Here is a 23,808-nt window from a genome sequence, read left to right as displayed (position 1 = left end):
GGGGGCTGATTGTTCTAACACATGACCATCAAACTGAGCCTTTGATAATCACAGTTTACATATCTCACTAACAGCTTCCACCCTGCCATTATGCTTCAAGCAGTTAGGTAATGCACTTTAAGGATATCAGTAAGATGTCAGTTTACTTTAGGAAAAAGAGAAAGGAACTGAACACTAGGACAGCCGCACTGTAATCAATCGTGCTTCATGGTCAAATGCTGACTAGTTACCTCTAACGAATTCACTGAACAATATTCCCTCATTACCCCTAGCCCCGACACTGCCAAGATTAGAATGAAAAAACATAGTATTTGTTAAGACCAGGTTAGTGACAGAGTCCAACCAGAAAGTTGGCCCTAATCACAAAAAACCCCCCCAAAAATGCAAAGTACTGTTGTTCTTGATGCCAGAAGCAGTTACGTCAACTGTGATTACTGTGTTCCACCTGCCTCAGTCTGGTCGACTTATTAGAAAATCTAGCCTCAAGGTCCATATGTTTGATTCATCGATGGGTGAATTGGGGCAAAACTAAATTGAGACTTTTGGCACTATTGGGCCACTTTTAAAACAAAACCATGCTGAATTTTATAACCTTTCATGGGACCTCACCCATAACATGAACTAAGTGGAGCCTCGGATAATCACTGCTTTTGCCTCCAGAGGTGCAAATCAAGTGATTTTTCGGTGTTTTTTTGTGGTTAATTCCTGGACTACTAAATCATTCCCCAAATTTCTGACTCCAGAAATTGCAATTAAATATTAAAGTTTCTATCATAGCAACTGCTTTTGAAAAATGTATTTTGCTAGAAATCTCTGCAGTGTATTAGATATACTGGACAACAAAATGGGTGCATGGTGATGGGTGAGTCCTGGTGTTTGTTCTGCTCAAATAAGCTTTTTAAAGAAAGGTTAGAAGCCATATTTCCTAACAAAGCTTACATTTTTAACTACATTTGACTCTGAATTAAATGATTCAACTGAGTGATCCACCATGTTTTGCACCTTTTCAATCCAACGCATTTCTTCACTATTCTTGGTTTCCATTGACATTTCAAACTGTAAATTGGTGAGGCCGGATGGCCGTTTGTGATTTCAAACCACTTCAAGATTGAGATCATGGAGAGGTGTCCATACAGGACCAATTAAAGCAGTTGAAATATCACCGAGGTACTTGGTTCGCACTTATCAATAGTCCAAGACTTTCCTCCGTAGGTGTCAGAAAATCATCACCTCAATTTAAGAGCAATTGCCAAAGCTGTACTATTGACTGCATAATAAATGGCTTATATTTTGAACTGGGGCCAATCTTTCAATGGAACAGGTTATCATATCAAAGCATTTGGATTACTGCATCTTTCCACCACAGGAGGCATTGGGCTGGATTGTCACCATCAAGGCGAGTAGCTCAAATTTCCTGACTTGCCTCGATATAAAGTGCCCATCACACACAATTTTTGCTCCGAGCAGATAGGGGTGGGATTAAGTCAGGCCCGCCGACTCCAGAAACAGATCAGCAATAGTCACGGAGGTGAACAAGTGTAGAGGCAGGATAGTTAGAAGGCTCGTCTCAGTTCTCTGTGACTTTGCCCCAGTCCAAATAAACATACAGATATTGAGAAACAGAACAAGGGAAAACTTCTGATCACCTCAAAGATATCAAATGACCAAAGCAAACACTCCACTTCCATCTATCAAAATAGAACCCCTGGTGAGCTAATCCATTTGTAAGTCTTGGAGACCAGTGAAGCATTCATAATCAACAGAGACAGATGGCCAGACATGGATTTTCACCAAATTGGCTCATTATGAATGTTTGGCTGAGCTTCAAGAGTCACAAATGAATTAGTTCAACAGGGGTTCTATTTTACCACGTGCAAGTAGAGTGTTTGCATTGATTGATTGACACCATTCTGAGGTTATAGAAAAAGTTATTATTTGTTTTATTTTGTCAATGCCTGTGCTTATTTGGACAAGATTTAGATGTGGGAAGTAGAGAAAAAGGTTCTGTTATGGATGCTCTCTCTGACTGGCTCTGTCTGATTTACATTACTCTTCCCTGCGTCAATGGGGTATCTTGCCTCACTTAAATTATCGCATCTCAACTTTATGAGTCTAGAAAACATGCTCAAGAAACTCTGTTTAAAATTTCAACCATCAGTGTTTGTTTTTGTTCCTACTTTACCACCGTGTCAATGGATAGGACAGACACCAAACAAAGCCTGATGAAAGCCTGAGACCAGGTCTTCTCAACATAGTGGATTACTGGGACATGTAGTGACCTACCTATTGATTTTGGTCTTTCGGGGAAAACACTTCGACGCATTGAAAATCTGCATTTTAAATTTACGATACGCAATAAGTTTTTGATAAATTAACAATCATTTGAAGCAGCAAAATAACTATCCTCTGAGAAACTGAACGTGGTTTAAGGAAGGAAGCCAAGTCATAGAATCATAGAAACCCTACAGTGCAGAAGGAGGCCATTCGGCCCATCGAGTCTGCACCGACCACAATCCCACCCAGGCCCTACCCCACATATTTACCCGCTAATCCCTCTAACCTATGCATCCCAGGACTCTAAGGGGCAATTTTTAACCTGGCCAATCAACCTAACCCGCACATCTTTGGACTGTGGGAGGAAACCGGAGCACCCGGAGGAAACCCACGCAAACACGAGGAGAATGTGCAAACTCCACACAGACAGTGACCCGAGCCGGGAATCGAACCCGGGTCCCTGGAGCTGTGAAGCAGCAGTGCTAACCACTGTGCTACCGTGCCGCCCATTTGTATTTGAACAAATCCAATAAGCTAATCATACGAATTCTCAACACTAAAACATTAAAACAAACTTGTATGATACCATTTTCACATTTATTCCCCCTCAAAATATAAATTAAATAATTTTTTTTTAAAATCTTACCCTTTGACTTCGTAATGTGACACCTGCAGATTTGAAGTCTGGAAATTTGATGCCTGCTGTCTCCGGTACAGCCTGTAAAACAGGAGCAGGCAGAATATGTTGATACAGAAGCATGACAACTAGGGAATTGTGTGGATATAAGGAAAACCAATTCTGGATACCACACCATACGGTAAGACAGGACAGTCAAGGCTAGGAAGTTAAGACTGATCTGTAGGTATTCATTAAATGTAAAAAATACTTCTATATAACAAAGTATTTCACTTCTCTCCTCAGGGTTTATAAGCATAGCAGTTAATTATCTTTTGGTTACAGATGCAACAGAAAAAATATTATACACACAGTCAACTGAAACTTCTAGTCAATACAGCAATCACTAATTCGTTTTTGATTAGCTAGCCACAAAAATCTCTGGTAGCAATTCTATTCAGACCTTCAAAAATGCAGCAGTATGTGTTAATTGTTTGTCTCATGTTAAAATGCTATATGCTTCATGACTTATGGAGTGTCAAATACAATTAACTCTATCTTACAGAAATCTTCATAGTAAATAAGAGAAAGATTTCCTTTATTACAAGCAGAGTCCAAAATCCCTAGGTTACCAAAATACTTGCAGCTAGCTGTAATCTATGGGAAATGACTTGCATGATTTTCAGTGTAGCATTGAAACAGTGTAGAACTTGAGAATGCTGATCTACTTTTGTACAATCCATTTCTAGAGTTAGTTCAACATTACAACTCTAAAGTAGAAATGTAACATCAAGTCAGTGCCATCATAACATTATATGCAATATATAGATGTTCATAGACAGTTTTACCTTCTATGGGCTCACGTTTCCTAGGAATCTATTAACTATTTCAAGTAAAATCAATGGGCCATGTCATGCCTCAGTTTATTCTTTAAAAAAATAGCTGCACTTTAATGGATCAGAAGTTTTATAAGTACTAGCTGCAATCAAGTATTCTCCATTCTGAATAAAAAAAGTTTAAACAATGCTCCAGCTTGTGACAAAAACCTGAACTAAATGCTCAAGATAGACTCAGTGCATTAATTTTACTCCAAATGTTGATACAAATTTCAAGTTGAGAGATAACAGATGCTGCAGAGCAGCAAATATAAGTATGAAAATGTTTAACTTTATTTAGCTGCCAGAGTCAGTAGTAGAGGCGGGTACAATTTTGTCTTTTAAAAAGCACTTAGACAGTTACATGGGTAAGACGGGTTTAGAAGGATATGGGCCAAATATGGGCAATTAGGACTAGCTTAATGGCAGTAACTGGGCAGCATGGACAAGTTGGGCCAAAGAGCCTGTTTCCATGCTGTAAACCGCTATGAATGCGCCAAGTGCCAGCATTCTGGATCGGGCCAAGCATACAAAATGACAATGACACCTTTGCTGCAGACAGCTTGCAAACCTAATGATGGGCCTTAGACAACTTAATTTTATTTTGAATATTCAGTCTATATAAAGTTGAAATTCTGGTTTTCGCTGTTAGTGATGGCTAAATGCTTAAAAACATCAATGGATATTGGAAGCCAGCAGCTCAAATGATAGGTGGTGAACAGTCAGCAACAATGGAGTGCGAGTAAGGGGTTGGTCAGTTGTTACATTGTAAAGCTGCTAATTTCTTCTCCCTAGACAGTTTAATCAATAGATTATCATTGCGATTATTAGATACTTCTCTTCCATCTGTCTCAGCTGACAATTCTTCCTTCAGTCCATAAAAAAGCATTTAGAATATAAAATCATGAACAGATGCTTTTTAGTAAGATTAACTGTAGTGGTAAAACAATTTCAGAAGAAACGAAAAACGTAATCTGGAGATATGATTTTGCGATACCATGATTTACTGTTGAATACAAAAAATTAGAACTTTGAATTTACTTCTGAAGTTAATCATGTTCTAAAGTTGAAAACGTGAGCTAAATTATTGAACTACAATAGACTCAGGGCCTGAAATTTCTGACTGCTTAAGATGCAAAGACACATGTAGTTCTGGCATGAAGGACCAAGAATGTTTGAAACAATGCCGCATTAACCAATCATGAACATCTGCAGTTGTACTCACTGACAAAGAGGCATCTGAACCAAAGTTTTGATGACTGGCCATAAAAGGCCATGGGGCTAGCTTTGAGAGAATGATGGCAATCGGCTTTCAAAAGCTTTACGGTGCCATCTCTCAGGATTTGAAGGCTCTATCTGATCCTGTCAGGTCTGCATTCTATTGATGGCTGGACATAGAAATCAGCACCCGACACAATTGTCGTGGCTAGAATCTGCCTTCATGATGCCATCCTCTCTCTCTGCTGATGACAGGTTAAGTGAGCTTTTTATTCTGCTCACCTAGATGTCTGCTGATCTACGTATCAAGATATCGGACTAGGTTGGCCATGAACTTGATGCAATATAGCAAAATTACGGGACTTGTGCTTAATTTGAGTCCTAAAATCGCAGTGGTGTTGTGATTCAGGCATTCAATACTGACTGAAGCAGCGATGTTGAAAGTAGTGCTGTAATTTTAAACATAAGAGCAATGAATCTGTCACTTAGACTTGTAGCAATCCTGTCTGAAGTCATTAAATGCCACTGAATTACCTGGAACCATGCCAGCGGACGAGGCGTATTAAAAGTAGATACTAGCAGAAGCGGATCAGTATCAGGTTTAAACAACTGCGTTAAAAAGCACAAGGATTTCAATTTAATTCCTTTTGCTTTACATTTTTTCCAGGTCAAAACAGGTTTATACTGGCACAAGAAAGTTATAAGCCCAAAAAAGCGCAATATAAAATGCCCAAATATTCTATTATGGCATGTACTTTCTCTAAACAAAAAATCCAACACATATATAGGCACTTACTGGCTTTTCTGTTTCTTTTTTCTGTGGCAGTTTCTTTTTTGCTGCCTTGCGTTCTGCTCGACGCATTTCTGTGGTATTGTCTGCAGCCGTGATCAGTTTCTGCAAATCTTGTGTTTTCTTTTCTCTTTCTTTTTTTCTCATTTCAATTTTTCTCAATTCTTGTATCAAGTACTCCTCTTCAGTCACCTTTCAGCAAAAGACAGCTAAATGTTACAGCAAACAATGCTGACACCTAGTGGGAAAGGTGTATAACACCCCCCCCCAGATCAACTGCGCTCATTTTTCTCTCGAGTTGTTTGCTGGAATGCGAGAAAAGGCGGCACTCATTTTCACACGGATTTTTCTAACACACACACACTTAAATGTAATCTTATCACCTCCATGGAAATAGGCTTAGAGTTCCACAACCAACAACTCCTCCATGATAACTTACACATGACTATTCTTCATGTCCATTTGAACAGTGGGTACTGGTGGACCATTACAGGAATAATCACAAATGAGCACAACCTTGTCCTCATGCAACAATTACCCAATTATATTTATGATCAGGAGTATTAACTCTGGCTTCCTGGTCCAAGGATAAGAGCAACTGTCACACTTAATTCTGTCTAACAGTGCAAAAATTGAATACTTTAGATGATCTTGGCCTTTGTCAGTGCTCCTATCACCATCAAAAGAAAATTTGTAATTCAAACCATCCAACAGCTACTTTGAAAACTCAAAACTATTATTCTGCACTGCCCTCTCTAAAGCAATGTTTAACCAGAAATAATTGATCTATCTCTGATCATTTCTGTGCTCCGGGGCAATTCAGTACTCCCATGTTTCTATGTATTGTATATCCATGTGCAGCAACAAAATACATGTACATTATTTTGCGCATTTGCTTACTTTATCCTCTTATATCCATGTTTAACTTCAAATCCAATTTAGAAATCTCTGTCACTTTGCTCCATTTTTCTGCAATCTCACTCAATTCTACATCTTGGGCCAATGCTCTTCTAATTCTGTGCTATTATACATGCCCCCGAATCCACACGGACACACACAAAAACACCTCCCATTTGACCAATGCTGGGAGTATTCACTGTATAACTGGACACCTGTAGAGAAATGTCAGCTAGAATAAACTTGCTAATATTCCTTTCGAGTTAGAATACTTATCACCACAGTGAGAATGGAGATTTTTGGTCAGAACAGAATTAAATGTATTACAGATAGGCATCTGTAAAATGGGCTTTTTAAGAAAGCATCTTAACAGTATAGAAAAGCATACACATTCACTACACAAGTGCACTCAGACTTTGACTAGGTAAAAGTCTATTTCTAAAAACTGACACTTGAAACATTTACTCCTCTTTTTGGTTCAGATCTGCTTTGTATTTTCAAGACTTTCTGTTCCTCTGTCAGTCCCAGCAATGGTAGATTTCTTTCTTTCCAGCTATTCTACTTTGAGTAGAAACACTCCTACCTGTTCTGGTGTTCTGTTGTACAGTCTTTCAAGCTGTTCTTTTCTTCGTCTCTCGTGCCCAGCGTCAAACACGGAGAGTTTGGGATCAGAACCAGGTGGGGCACGAATCTTTGTTAATTTGGCACAAATACTATAATACCGTTCTTTCAGATCTTCTACTGAACGTTTCTGTAAAACATAAAGTTGCAAGATTAAAGGAAAAAATAAGCAACTTTACATAAACATTTGGCGCATTTAGTGCTTATCTGGCATAAACAAACAGCCCAGAAATTAGCACACAAAATCCATTTCATGAATTGAGCAAGCAGTGATAGGCCTGATGGTCTTTTCTGACCCGTATTTCGTGCTAGTGGAGAATAAGTTATGGACCAGATGGCATTCCCTACTCCTAGATACACCACAAAACAGTCCATGCTGCACGCAGCAAGACCTGGACAACATTCAACTTTGGGCTGGTAAGTGGCATGTAACATTTGCAACACACAAAGATCAATGCCCATCTCAGGATAAGACAGAATATAACCACCCCCTCTCATTCAACAGCATTAGCATCATTGAATTCCCCACCTTCCAACATCTGGGAGTCACCATTGACCAGAAGCTTAACTGGACCAGCACATCAATACAGTGGCTACAAGAGCAGATCAGAAGGTGGGTATTCTGTGGTGATTAACTCCCCAAGGTCGGCCCACTAATTAACTACAAAGCATAGCCAGTAATGTGATGGAATACTCTGCTTGTTAAGATGACAGCAGTTACAACACTCAAGAACCTCAATACCATCCAGGATAAAGCTGCCCACTTTATTGATACCCCATCCGCCACCTTAAACATTCACTCCCTTTACAACCTGGACACTGTGACTGCAGTCTGTATTGTCTACAAGATGCACAGCAGCACCTCATCAAGGTTCCTTCCACAGCACCTTCCAAACCCACAATATTAGCTGCCAAGAAAAACACTGGCAGCAGGCATTTACCATCACCTACAAGTTCTAAGTCACACAACTTCCTGATTTGGAAATAGACTGCTGCTTCTTCATTATTGCTGGGTGAAAACCTCGGACTGCAGTTCAAGAAAGTGGTTCATCATCACCTTCTCAAAGTCGATTAGTGTTGGGCAACAAATGCTGGCCTTGACACAGAAGCTCACATTCCATCAACAAATAAAAAGGCCACTTGCCGAATATAAATAAGGGTGTAAGGGATACAGCAACTGCCTGCTGTGTGTCATATTTGCAGTGAGATGTACTTGTAGAATAAAGAGAGCAATGCAATAGCAAGTATGTCTCCCCTGGCATTCCTCACAGTGAATCAGAGTCATAGGCCGGAATTTTCTAGCAGTTCCTGCTGGTGGGATCTTCTAGTCCTACTAACAGCGAACTCCCACCGTGGGTTTTCTGGTGGTAGGGAGTACGTAAAACAGGAAACCCTGTTGACAGTGGTGGGACTAGAAGATCCCTTCACTGGCTAATGACGGACTGCCTCCGCCAAACACATGGCAGGAAATGCAGAAAGTCCTGCCCATTAAAGGAGTTTGGAAATAAGTGGTGAAAGATAATGAAGTAAATGATGTATTTTCTTGTTTTCTAAATAATTTATGGGAATTGCAGTCAAATTGCATTATGCTGAACTGTGTTTTTGGGTTTACGTGCACAAGCATCGAGCTATAAAACTGCACTACAGATGTGCGTTATGGACAAATTCATGACACTTGGTATACTCAAGATTTTTATGGCAATCTAGAGGCAACAATATAAAAAGATCAATCAATATCTTAAAATAAATTAACCCAAGACTGCTACAGTTGACCTTGTGAAGAAGTTATTTTACTTTGAAAAGCAAATTTGTATGGAAAGAAAACGTTTTAAAAACTATTACCATTGTAACCTATTACCTCACGTCAGACTACTAGCTAGTCTGTTGAGAATCCATTCTTGGGAAAGAGGTAAATTGGTAGTTCTATTGATCCAACCATCTTTTTCCTAGGGAATTGCTAAGCAAGAGAACAAGGAAATATGGTCAGGATTTACAGTCCCAGAGTTGGGAAATAGAAAAGTATCGGCCACTAAATGGCATGGATGAAAGTCGCACCTAAATTTCAATCTCCAGCTACTTGCAGCGTTAGGGAATGGAAGCAGTTCAAGAACATTGCATGCTGCTCCTTAGCATTTGCCAGCATCATTAAGTAGGCATTTCACAACTTCTACAATTTTCAGCAAGACGGCCATATTTTCACAAATTATACCTCAAAGTGGAGGCTTGAATCATGGTTTAGAGATATAAGAGGCCATATTGTGTTGCCTCCTTTACAGTTAATGAAACGTATTTAATAAATACAGAACAAAATGAAATACAGAAATATACATTAAGGGCATAGAACATGAATGGTTATATCAAGCTATTCTGATGATAGATGCTTTGTCCATTAAACCAAACAAGACAAACTAAAATAAAACATTTAAATTGGAAGACTGGGAAGGAATAACATTAACAGTTTTAGATTCATCATACTATGGCTACAATGCATACGCCAACTGTCCCCAGTATAAGTGCCTGTTTGGTATATAGGGTGGACTTGGTGGTGGGTGAGGGCAGAAGATCTGGCGGGAGTCAGGAACCTGCTGGTGTAAAATCACGTTGCAATTCTCCTAAAGGTTGGTCGCTCTTCCCGCTGGCAGGTGGCGCAGATTCCATTTGCATTAATTTGCATCTCATGAATGCTCATTAACAGCTACCTGCTGTACTATTACCAATACTGAATACACAGCTACCCAACACAAATTAGCTTGGTCATTTATAACTCCTTTTCAGCTGATTTAGTATACTACAACTGAGCATTGCTAGAAATTAGAAATAGCTGAATCCAGACAAATTGCTTACAACAGATGCTAACTGTTCGATTAAAACTGCATTAGTATCAATTGTAAGCCATAGATTTATTATTGAACTTTACGGTTTGTGTTTCCAGATTTTGTCTGTCCACAATAATATATTTAACAGAAGATCATTGCATGTACTCTCCCTAGTACTCGTCTGTAACAATATGATTTGGGGTATATGCACTGTTGACTTGGAATGTTATCACGTAACTGGCTTTGATTGAATTTGGCAGGGTTAGGGAGGAGTAGGGAAGTTGACTTATGACTCAGTAAAAACCATAACCAGTTTTTGAAAGTGTGCATTTTCTGCTGGCCTCTCAGACTTCAATCTTTTATTGATCTCAATTAAATAATGCTTACGTACAGCTGTAAAGTACATTAAAAATCTGTAAAAAGTATTCAAGAAGGAACTTGCATTTCTCAAATGTCTTGAGCTCAAAACATCTCAAAGATCTTAAGTATTTGTTGCAATGGAGGGAAATATGATGTTCAATTTATGCACAGAAGGATCCCACAAATAGCAATGCAATAAACTGCCAAATAATCTGCTTCCTTTTTGTGGTGTTGGCTAATGGATAAACTTTGGTGGGACATCGGGAGAACTTGCCTGCTCTTTGTCAAATAGCTACAAAGCATCTGATGTCCATCTGAGGGAGCAGGCAGGACCTCAGTATCATGACACATCTGAAAGTTAGCACCTCTAACTGTGTTTTATTGATGGGGGAAGTGTAGATTATGTACTTAAATTGCGCTTGAACCATGATCATCTGACTCTAAATAGAATCACTATTGACTCAAAGTTGACACTTAATTGCTTAAACTGATTTAAGAGCATACGTTTGCTGAAAAAGAAAATCCAACACATAACATACATCTTGCACTTCTGAAATTAATCATAGGAACATAGGAGCAGGAGTAGAACATTCAGCCCTTACAACCTGCTCCATCATTCAATAAGATCATGCCAGATCTACTTGCGGTCTTAATTCCACTTTCTTGTCTAATAATACATATTATTGTATATCTGGAATATTTAGTTAATATTCAATTTCCTTCCATGTTTTCCCTTTCCATTATTTTCTTGGCTAAACATCAACTACTGTGAAGATAGAGGATCTACAATCAGACCTAGCTCAATGCCATTTTAGGCTAGCTACTAGGCTGCATCAAAAAGTCTTTTCACAAGTCCTTTTTCGCCCGTCAAACATGAAGCCAAATGGTCATTGTTTGGTGTTTCCCTACAGCAATGCAACTGAGATTAGGAAGTCAAGTCTGTGCCCCATCATTCTATAAACACCTATAAACTACCCTTCCAACATGCTGTACCAATTTTCTCCCAAAACATTAGGACCCAGAAATTCCTGAGCAGGCCTAGGCAGAGAGCAAATCTGGGATGAGGGAGAACTTATCCATTTCAGTGCCCTTGGTCCGGTGGAAAATTCCAGGAACAAGCTACTTTGAATATTCCAGGTTGATGCCCACGTTATCCCCAATGCATATTGGGGTGCCTGCCTAACCATCAGTAGGGCAGAGAATTAATTAATTGAGGGCCAAAGGCTAAAAACGATCAAAAACTCCTTCCAAAAGTGTGGCTATTTTCTTTTGACTCAAGTATTTCTTATGTCAAACATTGCTTAGGACATGGATTAGGAAAGTACATTGCAAGATGTTTCCTAATTCACATGCCAGAGCTGGTTGGTGAAAATTCAGGGTTTTCTGAAGGGTCTGAAAAGGGTTGTAATCCTGTGAACGCTGTATTCCATTCCAAACTTCAACCCCAGTGTTGGCAATTTGTTGCCCAATCGCCCTTTTTGCCTGAACTTCAGGGAGTTGTGGAAATTTCAGTTCTTCCAAAATACTTTAGAAGTTTGTGACTTTTCAATAAACAAAAAGTTTCCAGGTGGCTTTCTCCCACTTCAATGATTTTATACCAAGACAGTATAGACAACACATGTCACAGAACAATAAGTTACATCTTTGTGCCAAGTTCCGGATCCAAGTCAGCATCTCGGAGAGGAGGTAATTCCCCACCCAGAAGCAGGAAACAAATCATATTTATATCAAAAACAATCAGAAAGCAAGTTGGGTTCTACTATTTTTACATGCCTCCTAATGGTTAATTCAGCGTTGGCTGGGACCCTGATGAAGGTCATCTGTCCATCTGCTCTGTCATGAAGTAGCATATATTGTAAAGGTTAGGAAGCTTAATATAACATAGTAATTGAATAAATCATTAGCGAGAACAAATACATTTTGGACAGTAGGTGGGGGTACTAGAGAGGTCTATGAAATAAATCGGAGAGAAATGTTGGTATTTTACTGTACTTGCTCAGTAAAAAGTTAATACATTCAAATTTTCACAGCTGTCCAGATTATCCAGCATTCACTAAGGTTATATTTATTCATTCTTTCTTCCACTACTCACCCTGAACTGCTGGTGGTCATAGCGGTCATGGATGACAATGAACCTGAGGTCAAAGCGTTTGCAGAGGTCGAAGAGATGGTCTGTTTCTGCTTTGGTCCATCCATCATCATGTAGATACATTTGGTATTCCTGCTCTGAGTATACGGGCACCTGAACTGTCTTTAGAATCACAAATTTATTTTGCTTTTATTTACAACTTTTTAATAACAAAACAAATAAATTGATATAATTTGAAGAATTGCGACAGACTTCAGTTATTCCAATTTTCTCTTTGATTGCTGGGCAAGAGGAAAGGCTAATTTTTATACCATCTCTCAAATGTCAGTAGCAGCTGTGCATGATCTTTCCTGATGCTACCTACAAATCACAAGAGCTTGTGTGAAATTGCAGCAGCACAACTAATAGCTTACACGCATCAATTTAACAAAATACCATGTGGCAACAAAATGTGGTTCAATTTTGTTTTAATACTACAGTCCAGACAGGCACACAACAAGCTAGAATATAACAGTCAGCAAATCATACCTTTACTAATTTTTAAACAAAAACCTAGTTAATCTGGTAAACGTTTGAAGAAAAGTTATGGTCTTATATCATTGCTTCTTTCTCCCAGTAATTTTTGGAATTATATGGTTCCTTCCATCTTTCTGCTCCCCTAAAAAAGGGTCTGCGATTTCTTTTTTTTGGCCAACATTACTGTGTCATACCTTATTAAACCTAGCGAAAGGATAGTCTTTGCCTTCATCTGCCAGGCGTCGCCAATGGAAAAATATTGCACCATCCTTCCTAGCTGGGTTGGTGAAAGGCATCCACTTCCATGGTCGGACCTTTTTACACCCCAACTTCGCTTTAACAGTCCGGTATCCTTGTGTTGTGTCACTTGGAAGTAATGGAGGGGCATCCCTTTTCAAAAAAAAAAAGATTTTAAACTGCAGGTAACACAAAAACACATTTATCTACAAAAGAAATCTTGTTTAAGATTTTACATAGGATGCCAACTTTCTTCTTTCCAATTGTTACAAAAGTTTCACTAGAAATTGTGTCAACTTTGACTATAAAGTGGTATGTTAACTCTTACTATGTCACCTTTCATCATCAGATTGTTGCTGAATTACCAAACGTGAAAATACAGAGGCAGCAGAGGGTTCGAGAGGTGGTGAAGGTGGACAGCAGGATGTCACCAGCCCGCATGTGGAACCTGAACCCATGTTCTTTTGGAAAATGTCACCAGGTAGATGAGAAAGAGGCCAAGGACACAACCTTTGGGGACTCAAAAGCTAATGACTACGATTGGATAGCTAACAGTGGAACAAATAAAGGGCAGCCCCACTGAGATGGACAGAAAAGGACTGGCTTTGGAGAAGGATGCTTTGGTTGACTACGCAATGAGGATAATGCATATTGCCACAGAGTATGAAATTTGTGACTTTGATTTCTGTAATTTCAGTTTTGTGACAGGAACCTGCTTGGACAGATTCAAACATGGACTTGCGGGAAAGTCGGGCACAGGTTTGTTGCTTGTGTTTGGTTACGTCACAAATATAAAAGGAAAATAAATGGTCAACATTCCAATTCCATTACGCTTCACTACCTATGTCAATAAATAAATTATTATGTATAAATATATCCATGCTTCATTAGAAGTACAAAATATTGGTAAACAGTTATACGCCTTAGATATAATATGCCTCATTAAGATTGCAAATGGTAACCTAGTTGCAGCTTATCGTAAACAGTAGTCACTGTACTCAGCAGGATCTGCACAAGATTACCAAGTTACAAATAAAGCACAAGTTACTGAGATAGCATTACCTGAACTTACTGGATTTAATAGTTCATGTATACCAGCTACAAACTTTCATTTCCTTATGTATTTTTCTACAACTAACGTGGATAACAGATTGAAGATTGTAAGCACACACATCAGTAGAAATAAACTAAATGGATAAAATACTTTAAAACAGCCCACAATCCTAACATCTATATGGGTAAATAGCCCAGTCTGTATCACCATCATGTGGCCACCAGATAAACTACATCTGCACAAAAAAACCGAAGCAAAAGGTATATGGTGTGAGAACACAAATAAAAGGTAAACATTTATCAATGTAATCTTCAGAATTTTGACTGCTAAAATTTTAAAAATTATTTTCTTGAACTAAGACTTATGGTATTTGGTCCTTTGTGGCAAATCATTGACTTTATTCTATTTATTTCCAAAATAGCAGCCCCACCCCCCATCTCCGGGAAGTTATCCCCCAGGCCCTGTCAAACTTAATGGCAGGGTCAAAATAACATTTTTGTTTCCAGTTCCCTGCTGCCAGCCCAGGGGAAGGGTGTTGAGCTTTGAAGTAGGGGAGTGGCCTCCAAGAGAGTGGAGATCCACCCCCCACCCCACCTCCTTTGCCCGCCACGCAGTTAAAGCTGTTGAACTTCACACATGGCGTGAGCCTCCCCTCCCAAGGGTACAACTTCCCACATGGGCACGATGAGGCCCAATTGGCCACTTATGGGTCTTAACTGGCCCAAGGTTGGGTCAGTCAACCTTTGTTCCCCCACGTCACATATAACAGCAGAGGGATCAGGAACGGGTAGGTAGACAGACATAGCACCCACTTGTTTTTACGTTTTCCCCCCACCCCACTAAAGGACCTAGTCCATAATTTTGAAGTGTACAGTTAGAACAGGATAGTTGAGTAGATGGGAAGGCGGTGGCGTAGTGGTATTGTTGCTAGTAAATCTAGTAATCCAGAGACCAAGATCTTGTTTTATTTTGGGAAGAGAGTTTGACTTAACTAGAGCAGAAAATGGATATTATAAACCCGGGTTTGAATCAGATCTCAATAAAAATCTGGAATTAAAATTCTAATGCTGACCATTGAACACATTGGTTCATTAATGTCCAAATTTAATTCCAGACAATGTAGTTGACTCTCATGTATTTATTTTCTCATGAATTCCCTTTGTAATGGCCTAGTAAGCAGAGGGATCAGGAATGGGTAAGTAGGCAGACACAGCACCCACTTGTTTTTACGTTTCCCCCCACCCCAATAAAGGACCTAGTCCATAATTTTGAAGTGTGCAGTTAGAACAAAGTTTAGAAAGGTTGCAGACGGTGAGCAGGATAGTTGAGTAGATAGTTGAGTGTGCAACCACACAGTTGCAAAAAGGAATGACACTGGGCAGACACCTAGCATTAACCTAGGCACCAGAAAATGACAATCCAGATCTGTCCCACTGACAGGACAGACCCAACAGAGGTGGCAGTACAATGGTACAATGAGGAGGGCGTTGTCTTGGGGGTGCTCCATATTGACTCTGAACCCTGTGAAGACTCATTGCATCAGGTCAAACATGGGCAAAGAAAGCTCCTACTGATTACTACATACCCACCCATCACACCCCCTCCCCCACTCTCCGCTGACAAATCAGTACTCCTCCATGTTGAACACTTCTTGGAGGAAGCAAGGGCACAATGTTCATAACCAAGAGTGGCTTAGTAGCACCATCACAGACCGAGCTGGTTGAATCTTAATTAATTAATCTTAATCTGACATAGTCACTAGACTAGATTTGCAGCAAGTGGAAGGGAACCTAAAAGAGTGTGAATAAAATACTTGACCTCATCCTCACCTGCATCGCTCCATGACAGTGTCGGTAGGAGTGATTACCCCAGTCCTGTCTTCACATTGAGGATACCTTCCATCGTGTTTGTATGGCATCATCTCTGTGTTATGTGGGATAGATTTCGAACAGATCTAGCAACTCAAGATTGGACATCCATGAGGCGCTGTCGGTCGTCAGCAGCAGCAGAACTGTATTCGACCACAAACACATTGTCTGCCATATTCCCCACTCTACCATTACCACCAAGCCAGGGGATCAACTCTGGTTCCATGAGTGCAGGAAGGCAAGTCTGAAGCAGCACCAGGCATACCTAAAAATCAGATGTCAACTTGGTGAAGCTAGAACACAAATTACTTGTGTGCCAAACAGCATAAGCAACAAGTAATAGAACTAAACAATTCCACAACCAACGGATCAGATCTAAGCTCTACAGTCCTGTACAGCCAATCATGAATGATAGTGGACAATTAAACAACTCACTGGAGGAGGCAGCTCCAGGTGATTCCCAGCATCACAGATGCCAATCTTCAGCCAATTCAATTCACCCCATGAGATATAGTGCAGCGGCTGAAGGCATTAGATACTGCAAAGGCTTTGGGCCCTGATAATATTCCGGGAATAGCACTGAAAACTTGCACTCCAGAACCTGCCACACCCCTAGCCAAACTGTTCGAGCATAGCTACAACACTGGCATCTACCCTTGGAAATGTGCCCATGTATTTCCTCTATACAAAAGATAGGACGGATCCAAACTGGGCAATTGCCGCCCTATCAGTCTTCTTGATCATCAGTAAAGTGATGGAAGGGATCATCAACAATGCTATCAAGCATCACTTGCTTAGCAACAACCTGTTTACTGACACGCAGTTTGAGTTCGGCCAGGATCACTCAGCTCCTGGCAACATTACAACCTTGATTCAAACAAGGACAAAAAAGCTGAAACCCAGAGGTGAGGTGAGAGAGAGTGACTGCCCTTGATATCAAGGCAGCATTTGACCAAGTATGGCATCAATGAGCCCGAGCAAAACTGGAGTTAATGGGAATCAGGGAAAACCCTCCACTGGTCAGATTCATTCCTGGTACAAAGGAACATGGTTATAATGGTTGAAAGTCAATCATCTCAGCTCCAGGACATCACTGCCAGAGTTCCTCAAGATAGTGTCCTGGGCCCAACAATCTTCAGCTGCTTCATCAATGACCTTCCTTGCATCTCAAGGGCAGAAGTGGGGATAGTTACTGACGACTGCACAATGTTCAGTACCATTCACAACTCTGCAGATACTGAAGTAGCCCACGTCCAAATGCAGCAAGACCTGGACAATATTCAGACTTCGGCTGACAAGTGACAAATAACATTTGGCCCACACAAGCGTCAGACAATTACCATCTCCAACAAGAGAGAATCTAACCATTACCCCTTTACACTCAATGGCATTACCATTGCTGAATGCCTTGCTATCATCATCCTGGGGGTTACCACTGAGCTGAAACTAAACTGGACGCCATATAAATATTGTGGCTACAAGAGTGGGTCAGAGGCTAGGAATCCTAGAGGCATGATGGCACAGTGGTTAGCACTGCTGCCTCACAGCGCCAGGGATCCAGGTTCGATTCCTGGCTTGGGTCAATGTCTGTGTGGAGCCACGTTCTCCCAGTGTCTGTGTAGGTTTCCTCTGGGTGCTCCAGTTTCCTCCCACAGTCCGAAAGATGTGCTGGTTAGGTGCATTGCCATGCTAAATTCTCCCTCATTGTACCCGAACAGGCACCAGAGTGTGACGACTAGGGGATTTTCACAGTAACTTCATTGCAGTGTTAATGTAAGCCTACTTGTGACACTAATAAACTATAAACTTAAACTTGCTACAGCAAGTAACTCACCTCACAACTCCTCAAAACCTCTCCACCATCAACAAGGCATAACTTAGGAGTTTGATTGAATACTCTCCACTTACCTATGGGTGCACCTCCAACAACACTGAAGCAACTTTGACACCATCCAGGGCAAATCAGTCCACTTGATTTTTTCCATTCACTCCCCTCACCACCAATAAACAGTGGCAGCAGTATGCACCATTTATAAGATGCACTGCAGGAACTCACCAAGGCTCCTTGGGCAGCACCATCCAAATCCACGATTCACTATCATCCATGAGGGGAAGGACAGTAGACACGTGGGAATACCACCACCTGAAGTCCTCCTTCAAGAGATTGGATAGGCAAGGGTTGTTTTCCTTAAGACAGAGGAAGCTAGGAGGTGTCCTGATTGAGGTGTATAAAATTATGAGGGGCCTAGACAAGGTAGACAGGAAAGACTTTTTTCCCCCTAGCTGAGAGGTCAAATACCAGGGGCATAGATCCAAGCTGATCAGTAGAAAGATTAGAGGGGACACGAGGGAAAATGTTTACACACAGAGGTGCCTGGAATTCACTACTTAAGTTGATAGTTGAGGCTGAAACACTCAATTAATTTAAAAAGGTACCTGGATCTGTATCTGAAGTGCTGCAACCAGCAAGGTTACAGATCAGGTGCTGGAAAATGGGGTTGAAATGAGCAGCTAGTTTCATTTTACTCTTTTTTTGGCTGGCACAGAATGAAGGGCTGAATGGCCTCTTTCTGCACCGTAAGGTGTCTACAGTTGGAAGTTGCTCACCAATCTGACGTGGAAATATATTGCCATTCCTTCACTGTCATTGGGTCAAAATCCTGTGACTCCCTCCCTAACATCACTGTGGGTGTACCCAACAACCTCCAGTGGTTCAAGAAGGCAGTTTATCTCAAAGACAATTAGGGATGGGCAATAAATGCTGATCTAGCCGATGATGTCCACACCCTGTAAAGAGTTTTTAAAAAGACTTCAGGAGGACATAGACAGACTTCTCAAATGGGCAGACGTGACATAATATTTAATGCACAATGTGAAGTAATGCATATTCGAAAGAAAAATGAGAAGCTATATAAATTAAATGGTACAATTTTAAAAGGGGAAAAAGTGATACAAGAACACAGAGACCCAGGGGCCTGGGGAGGGGGGGGGGGGGGGGGGTGTCCACATACTCAAATCATTGAATGTTGGCAGGATAAGTTAAAAAGACTGTTTAAAAAAGCAGATGGAATCTTTGGCATTATTAATAGAGACAAAGGAATACAAAAAGGAGGAAGTTACTTAATAAGTCAATAGTTAGGCCTCAGCTAGGGCATTATGTCGAATTCTGGGTACCACAATTTAGGAAGGAAGTCAGATAAGGACTGTTAAAGGATGTTGTGATTTACCGGAATAGCACCAAGAATGAGGAACTTCAGTTATGTGGAGGGGCTAGAGAATTTGGGGTTTTTCTCCTTTGAGCAGAGAAGGTTAAGGGAAGATTTAATCTACATTCAAAATGAGGTGTTTTGACAGAAAAAACAGGGAGAAACTGTTCCTGAAGAGTTTTCATTTCAGATAATTAGTAATTTTCTTTTTAGCATACGATGCATTTTCATCTAGAATGCAAGGCCTAAAGAGATTGGAAACAGATTAAATAGTAAATCTCAAATGGGAATTGAATATATACTTCAAAAAGGAAATTTGCAGGGACATGGGACTAATTGGATGGCTGTTTTATTTAAATTAGTGCAGGCACAATGGGATGAATAGCCTCCTTCAATGCTACAAGATTCTATGATACAGATTAGTAATTGTATCACCAGATCCACATCCCTTTCTAATTTAATCTGTTACAATTGCCAAGTCAACTCTAATTTTATGAATTGGACCGTCATAAATAGTTGAGCTGCATTGACTCCTCAAACAAAAAGACCCATGTGGAACATCAAATACAGTATTCTCCTATGTCTTAGTTTTATATTTAAAAGATTGGAAAGAATGCATTATTTTAAAAATAATTCTGATAAAAGGTCAGAAAAGATAAAGATGGTCTGGAACTGGGAAAAGCCATGAAGTATTTTGATTCTTTTTAAAACTCAACGATCAGGATTTTTAAAAAAACTTTACCTTTGTCCAGCATATTCCAGAAACAAATAATTTCTACTTCAGAATCATGCCACTGTCAGCAGCAATAGCCATTTTAAAAATTTAACCACATCATCCATCCTTCTTGCAACTGGTCAAAATTTTCAACACCTTAAAAACACAAAAAAGGTGCAGCCTCAGACTGGCCCTTAAACTCACTGTAACAAATGAGCATTTTTTTTCTTCTTTCATAGGATGTAAAAGTCACTGACAAGGCCAGCAGTTTTGTTTATCCCTAATTGCCCTTAGAAGGGCCATCGAGAGCCAACATTGGCTCTACTCTCTCTCCACAGATGCTGTCAGACCTGCTGAGATTTTCCAGCACTTTTCTGTTTTTGTTCCAGATTCCAGCATCCGCAGTATTTGTGTTTATCGTTGCCCTTAGAAGCTACTGGTGAGAAACCTCCTTTAACTGCTGCAATCTATCTGTTGTAAGTACGTCAACAGTGCTGTTTGGAAAAGAGGTCCACATTTTTGATCCAGTGACGGTGAAGGAATAGTTCCAAGTCAGGATGGTTGTGGATTTGAGGGGAATTTGCAGGTAATGATATTACCATATGCTCTTCTAGGTAGTGGAAGGCGCTGTCAATATGGGCTTGTAAATTGTTGCAGTGCATCTTCTAGATGGGATTCAATGCTGCCACTGTGCGCCAGTGATGGATGAAGCCAATTAAGAATGGTGATTTGTCCTGGATGATGTCGAGCTTTTTGAGTATTTTGGGAGCTGCACTCATCCAGGCCAGTGGAGAGTATCCCAGCAAACTCCTGACTTGTGCCTTCTGAAATGGTGGATAAGTTTTGGGGAGTCTGGAGCGGAGTTACTCACTTCAAAATTCCCAGCCTCATGGAGCCATAGTTCACCTCGATTCCCATTGCTAGGGTTCGTTGATGCCACAATGAAATGTTGCTTTAATGTGGAGGGCCTCAACCTCGATTTGAGTTCAACTGTTTTGTTTATGTTCAGGACTAAGACTGTAATGAAGTCAGGAACTTAATGGTCCTGCTGGAACTCAAACTGAGCATCAGTGAGCAGTTATTTCTGTGTAAGGATCACTTCATAGCTCTGACGTAGACATCTTGACTGGAGGTGGTAAGACTCCAGAGATATGAACCATTGGTTGTGGTGTTGCTTATTGCATGCTGTTTCTGCCATTTGGCATGCATATAACCCCATCTTGTAGCTTCACCAGGTTGGCACCTCATTTTTAGGTATGTCTAATGCTTCAGAATGTTCCTTCACACTTTGTTGAACCAAGCTGATCCCTGGCTTGATGGTCATGGAAAAGTGAGGGATACACTAGGTCATGAGGTTATAGATTGGGATTGAATATAATTCTGCTGCTGCTGATAGTCCATAGTTCCTCATGGACACTCAGTTTTGAGTTGCTAGATCGCTCTAATTCTAACCCATTTAGCACGGTGGTAGTGCCCTTCCACATGATGGACAATCTCCTTAATGTGAACATGGAACTTCATCTCCACACAGACAGTATGGCAGTCACTACAACCAATACTGTCGTAGGCAAATACATCTGCAACAGACAAGGGCAAAGTCAAGTAGGTTTATCCCGCTTGTTGGTTCCCTCACTACCCACTGCAGGTCCAGTCTGGCAGATGTGCTTTAGGACTTATCCAGCTTAGTCTGTGGTGGTGCTTCTGAACCATTCTTGGTGACGGGCACCCAGAGTACAATCTGTGCCCTACTTACCCTCAGTGTTTCATCTAAATGGGTGTTCAACACAGAACAGTACTGAATCATCAGCTACGGGAGAACAGCAGTGGGTACCAGTAGGATGTTTACTTACCCATGTCTGATCTGATGCCATGAAACTTCATGGGTTTGCAGAGTAGCACTCTCCCGGCTGCATATCACTAGCCCCCCACCTTTGCTGTGTCTGTCCTGTCGGTGGGATAGGACATACCCAGGAATGTTGATGGAAGTAATAAAGACAAAGTGCTGGAACTCAACAAATATAGCAGCACGTAGTAGGGCAACAGTAGAGCAGCACGGTAGCACAGTGGTTGGCACTGCTTCTTCACAGTGCCAGGGACCCGGGTTCGATTCCCGGCTTGGGTCACTGTCTGTGTGGAGTTCGCACGTTCTCCCCGTGTCTGCATGGGTTTCCTCCGGGTGCTCCGGTTTCCTCCCACGTTCTGAAAGACGTGCTGGTTAGGGTGCATTGACCCGAACAGGCGCCAGAGTGTGGTGACTCGGGGAATTTCACAGTAACTTTATTGCAGTGTTAATGTAAGCCTTACTTGTGACTAATAAAAATAAACTTTTTAAAAAAGCATCTGTGGAAAGAGAGAGAGTTAACATTACAAGTTGAATATGACTTTTCGTTGGAAGTGCAACATTCAGAACTTTGCAACGTTAACTCTGTTTCTTGCTCCACAGCAGGTCTGGCAGCATCCGAATACTTCCAGCACTTTGTTTTCATTTCACATTTCCAGCATCCGCAGTATTTTACTTTTACTATGGTGATGGAGTTGTCTAGGATATTGGTTTTATGGTATGATTCAGAGAGTCTAACCGAAATGAATAAACAAAATTACACTATTTTGTAGGTAGCTTTAGGAGCTTTACTCTCAACAAGTTCTTTGACTGTTTACAAGGAACATTTGCAAGAGTCAAGATCTCCACCATGTGTATAAACCGACACATAACATAAAGGTGGATGCTAAAGTGAAGAAAATTAAAATATCTGTATGGTTTCAGATTTACCTGCAACTTCCAGTTCAAAAAAATATTCTGTACTGTAATAAGAACAAAGAACAAAGAAAATTACAGCACAGGAACAAGCCCTTCGGCCCTCCAAGTCTGCACCGACCATGCTGCCTGACTTAACCCCCTACCCTTCCGGGGACCATATCCCTCTATTCCCATCCTATTCATGTACTTCTCAAGACGCCCCTTAAAAGTCACTACCGTATCCGCCTCCACTACTCTCGGTGTAAAAAATCTGCCTCGTACATCTCCTTTAAACCTTGCCCCTCGCACCTCAAACCTATGCCCCCTAGTAATTGACTCTTCCACCCTGGGAAAAAGCTTCTGATTATCCAGTCTGTCCATGCCCCTCATAATCTTGTAGACTTCTATCAGGTCTCCCCTCAACCTCTGTCGCTCCAGTGAGAACAAACCAAGTTTTTCCAACCTCTCCTCATAGCTAATGCCCTCCATACCTGGCAACATCCTGGTAAATCTTTTCTGTACCCTCTCCAAAGCCTCCACATCCTTCTGGTAGTGTGGCGACCAGAATTGAACACTATATTCCAAGTGTGGCCTAACTAAAGTTCTATAAAGTTGCAACATGACTTGCCAATTTTTAAACTCAATACCTCGGCCGATGAAGGCAAGCATGCCGTATGCCTTACTGTAAAAGATTTGTGAAAAAGTATTGTTGACCTATCAAATCTGTCATGGGTTGTTAACCAACTGTGAAGCAGACTTTATTTTCTTTTAATAAAGTATCGATACCAGCAGATCAACTCAGACGTTTGGCACGGCCAGCTTAGATCCTGAATGTAACTTTTGAAGTTTATCATGGTCTAGTGAAATGTGACAAATGTTCTTAAGTCAGGCTAGCACAGCAGATTTATTAAAGTGATAG

General features: G+C 40.7%; 1 protein-coding gene across 3 annotated transcripts in view; it reads right to left on the bottom strand.

The window, feature by feature from the left end:
* The window catches only part of dmap1 (DNA methyltransferase 1 associated protein 1), a 48,762-nt gene that overhangs the window by 14,853 nt on the left and 10,101 nt on the right, over positions 1 to 23,808 (bottom strand). For 2 of the 3 annotated variants that reach the window (XM_078218657.1, XM_078218658.1), the window contains exons 4-8: positions 13,267 to 13,462; positions 12,560 to 12,718; positions 7,254 to 7,421; positions 5,780 to 5,965; positions 2,921 to 2,992 (exon numbers count right to left, since the gene is read on the bottom strand). In XM_078218657.1, the coding sequence (XP_078074783.1) occupies positions 2,921 to 2,992; positions 5,780 to 5,965; positions 7,254 to 7,421; positions 12,560 to 12,718; positions 13,267 to 13,462 (781 nt within the window). The remainder of the gene's footprint in view (positions 1 to 2,920; positions 2,993 to 5,779; positions 5,966 to 7,253; positions 7,422 to 12,559; positions 12,719 to 13,266; positions 13,463 to 23,808) is intronic. The other variant, XM_078218660.1, reaches the window with a different exon arrangement.

Source organism: Mustelus asterias, chromosome 8, assembly GCF_964213995.1.
Source record: "Mustelus asterias chromosome 8, sMusAst1.hap1.1, whole genome shotgun sequence".
Taxonomy (NCBI): domain Eukaryota; kingdom Metazoa; phylum Chordata; class Chondrichthyes; order Carcharhiniformes; family Triakidae; genus Mustelus; species Mustelus asterias.
This window is presented reverse-complemented; position numbering and strand designations above follow the sequence as displayed.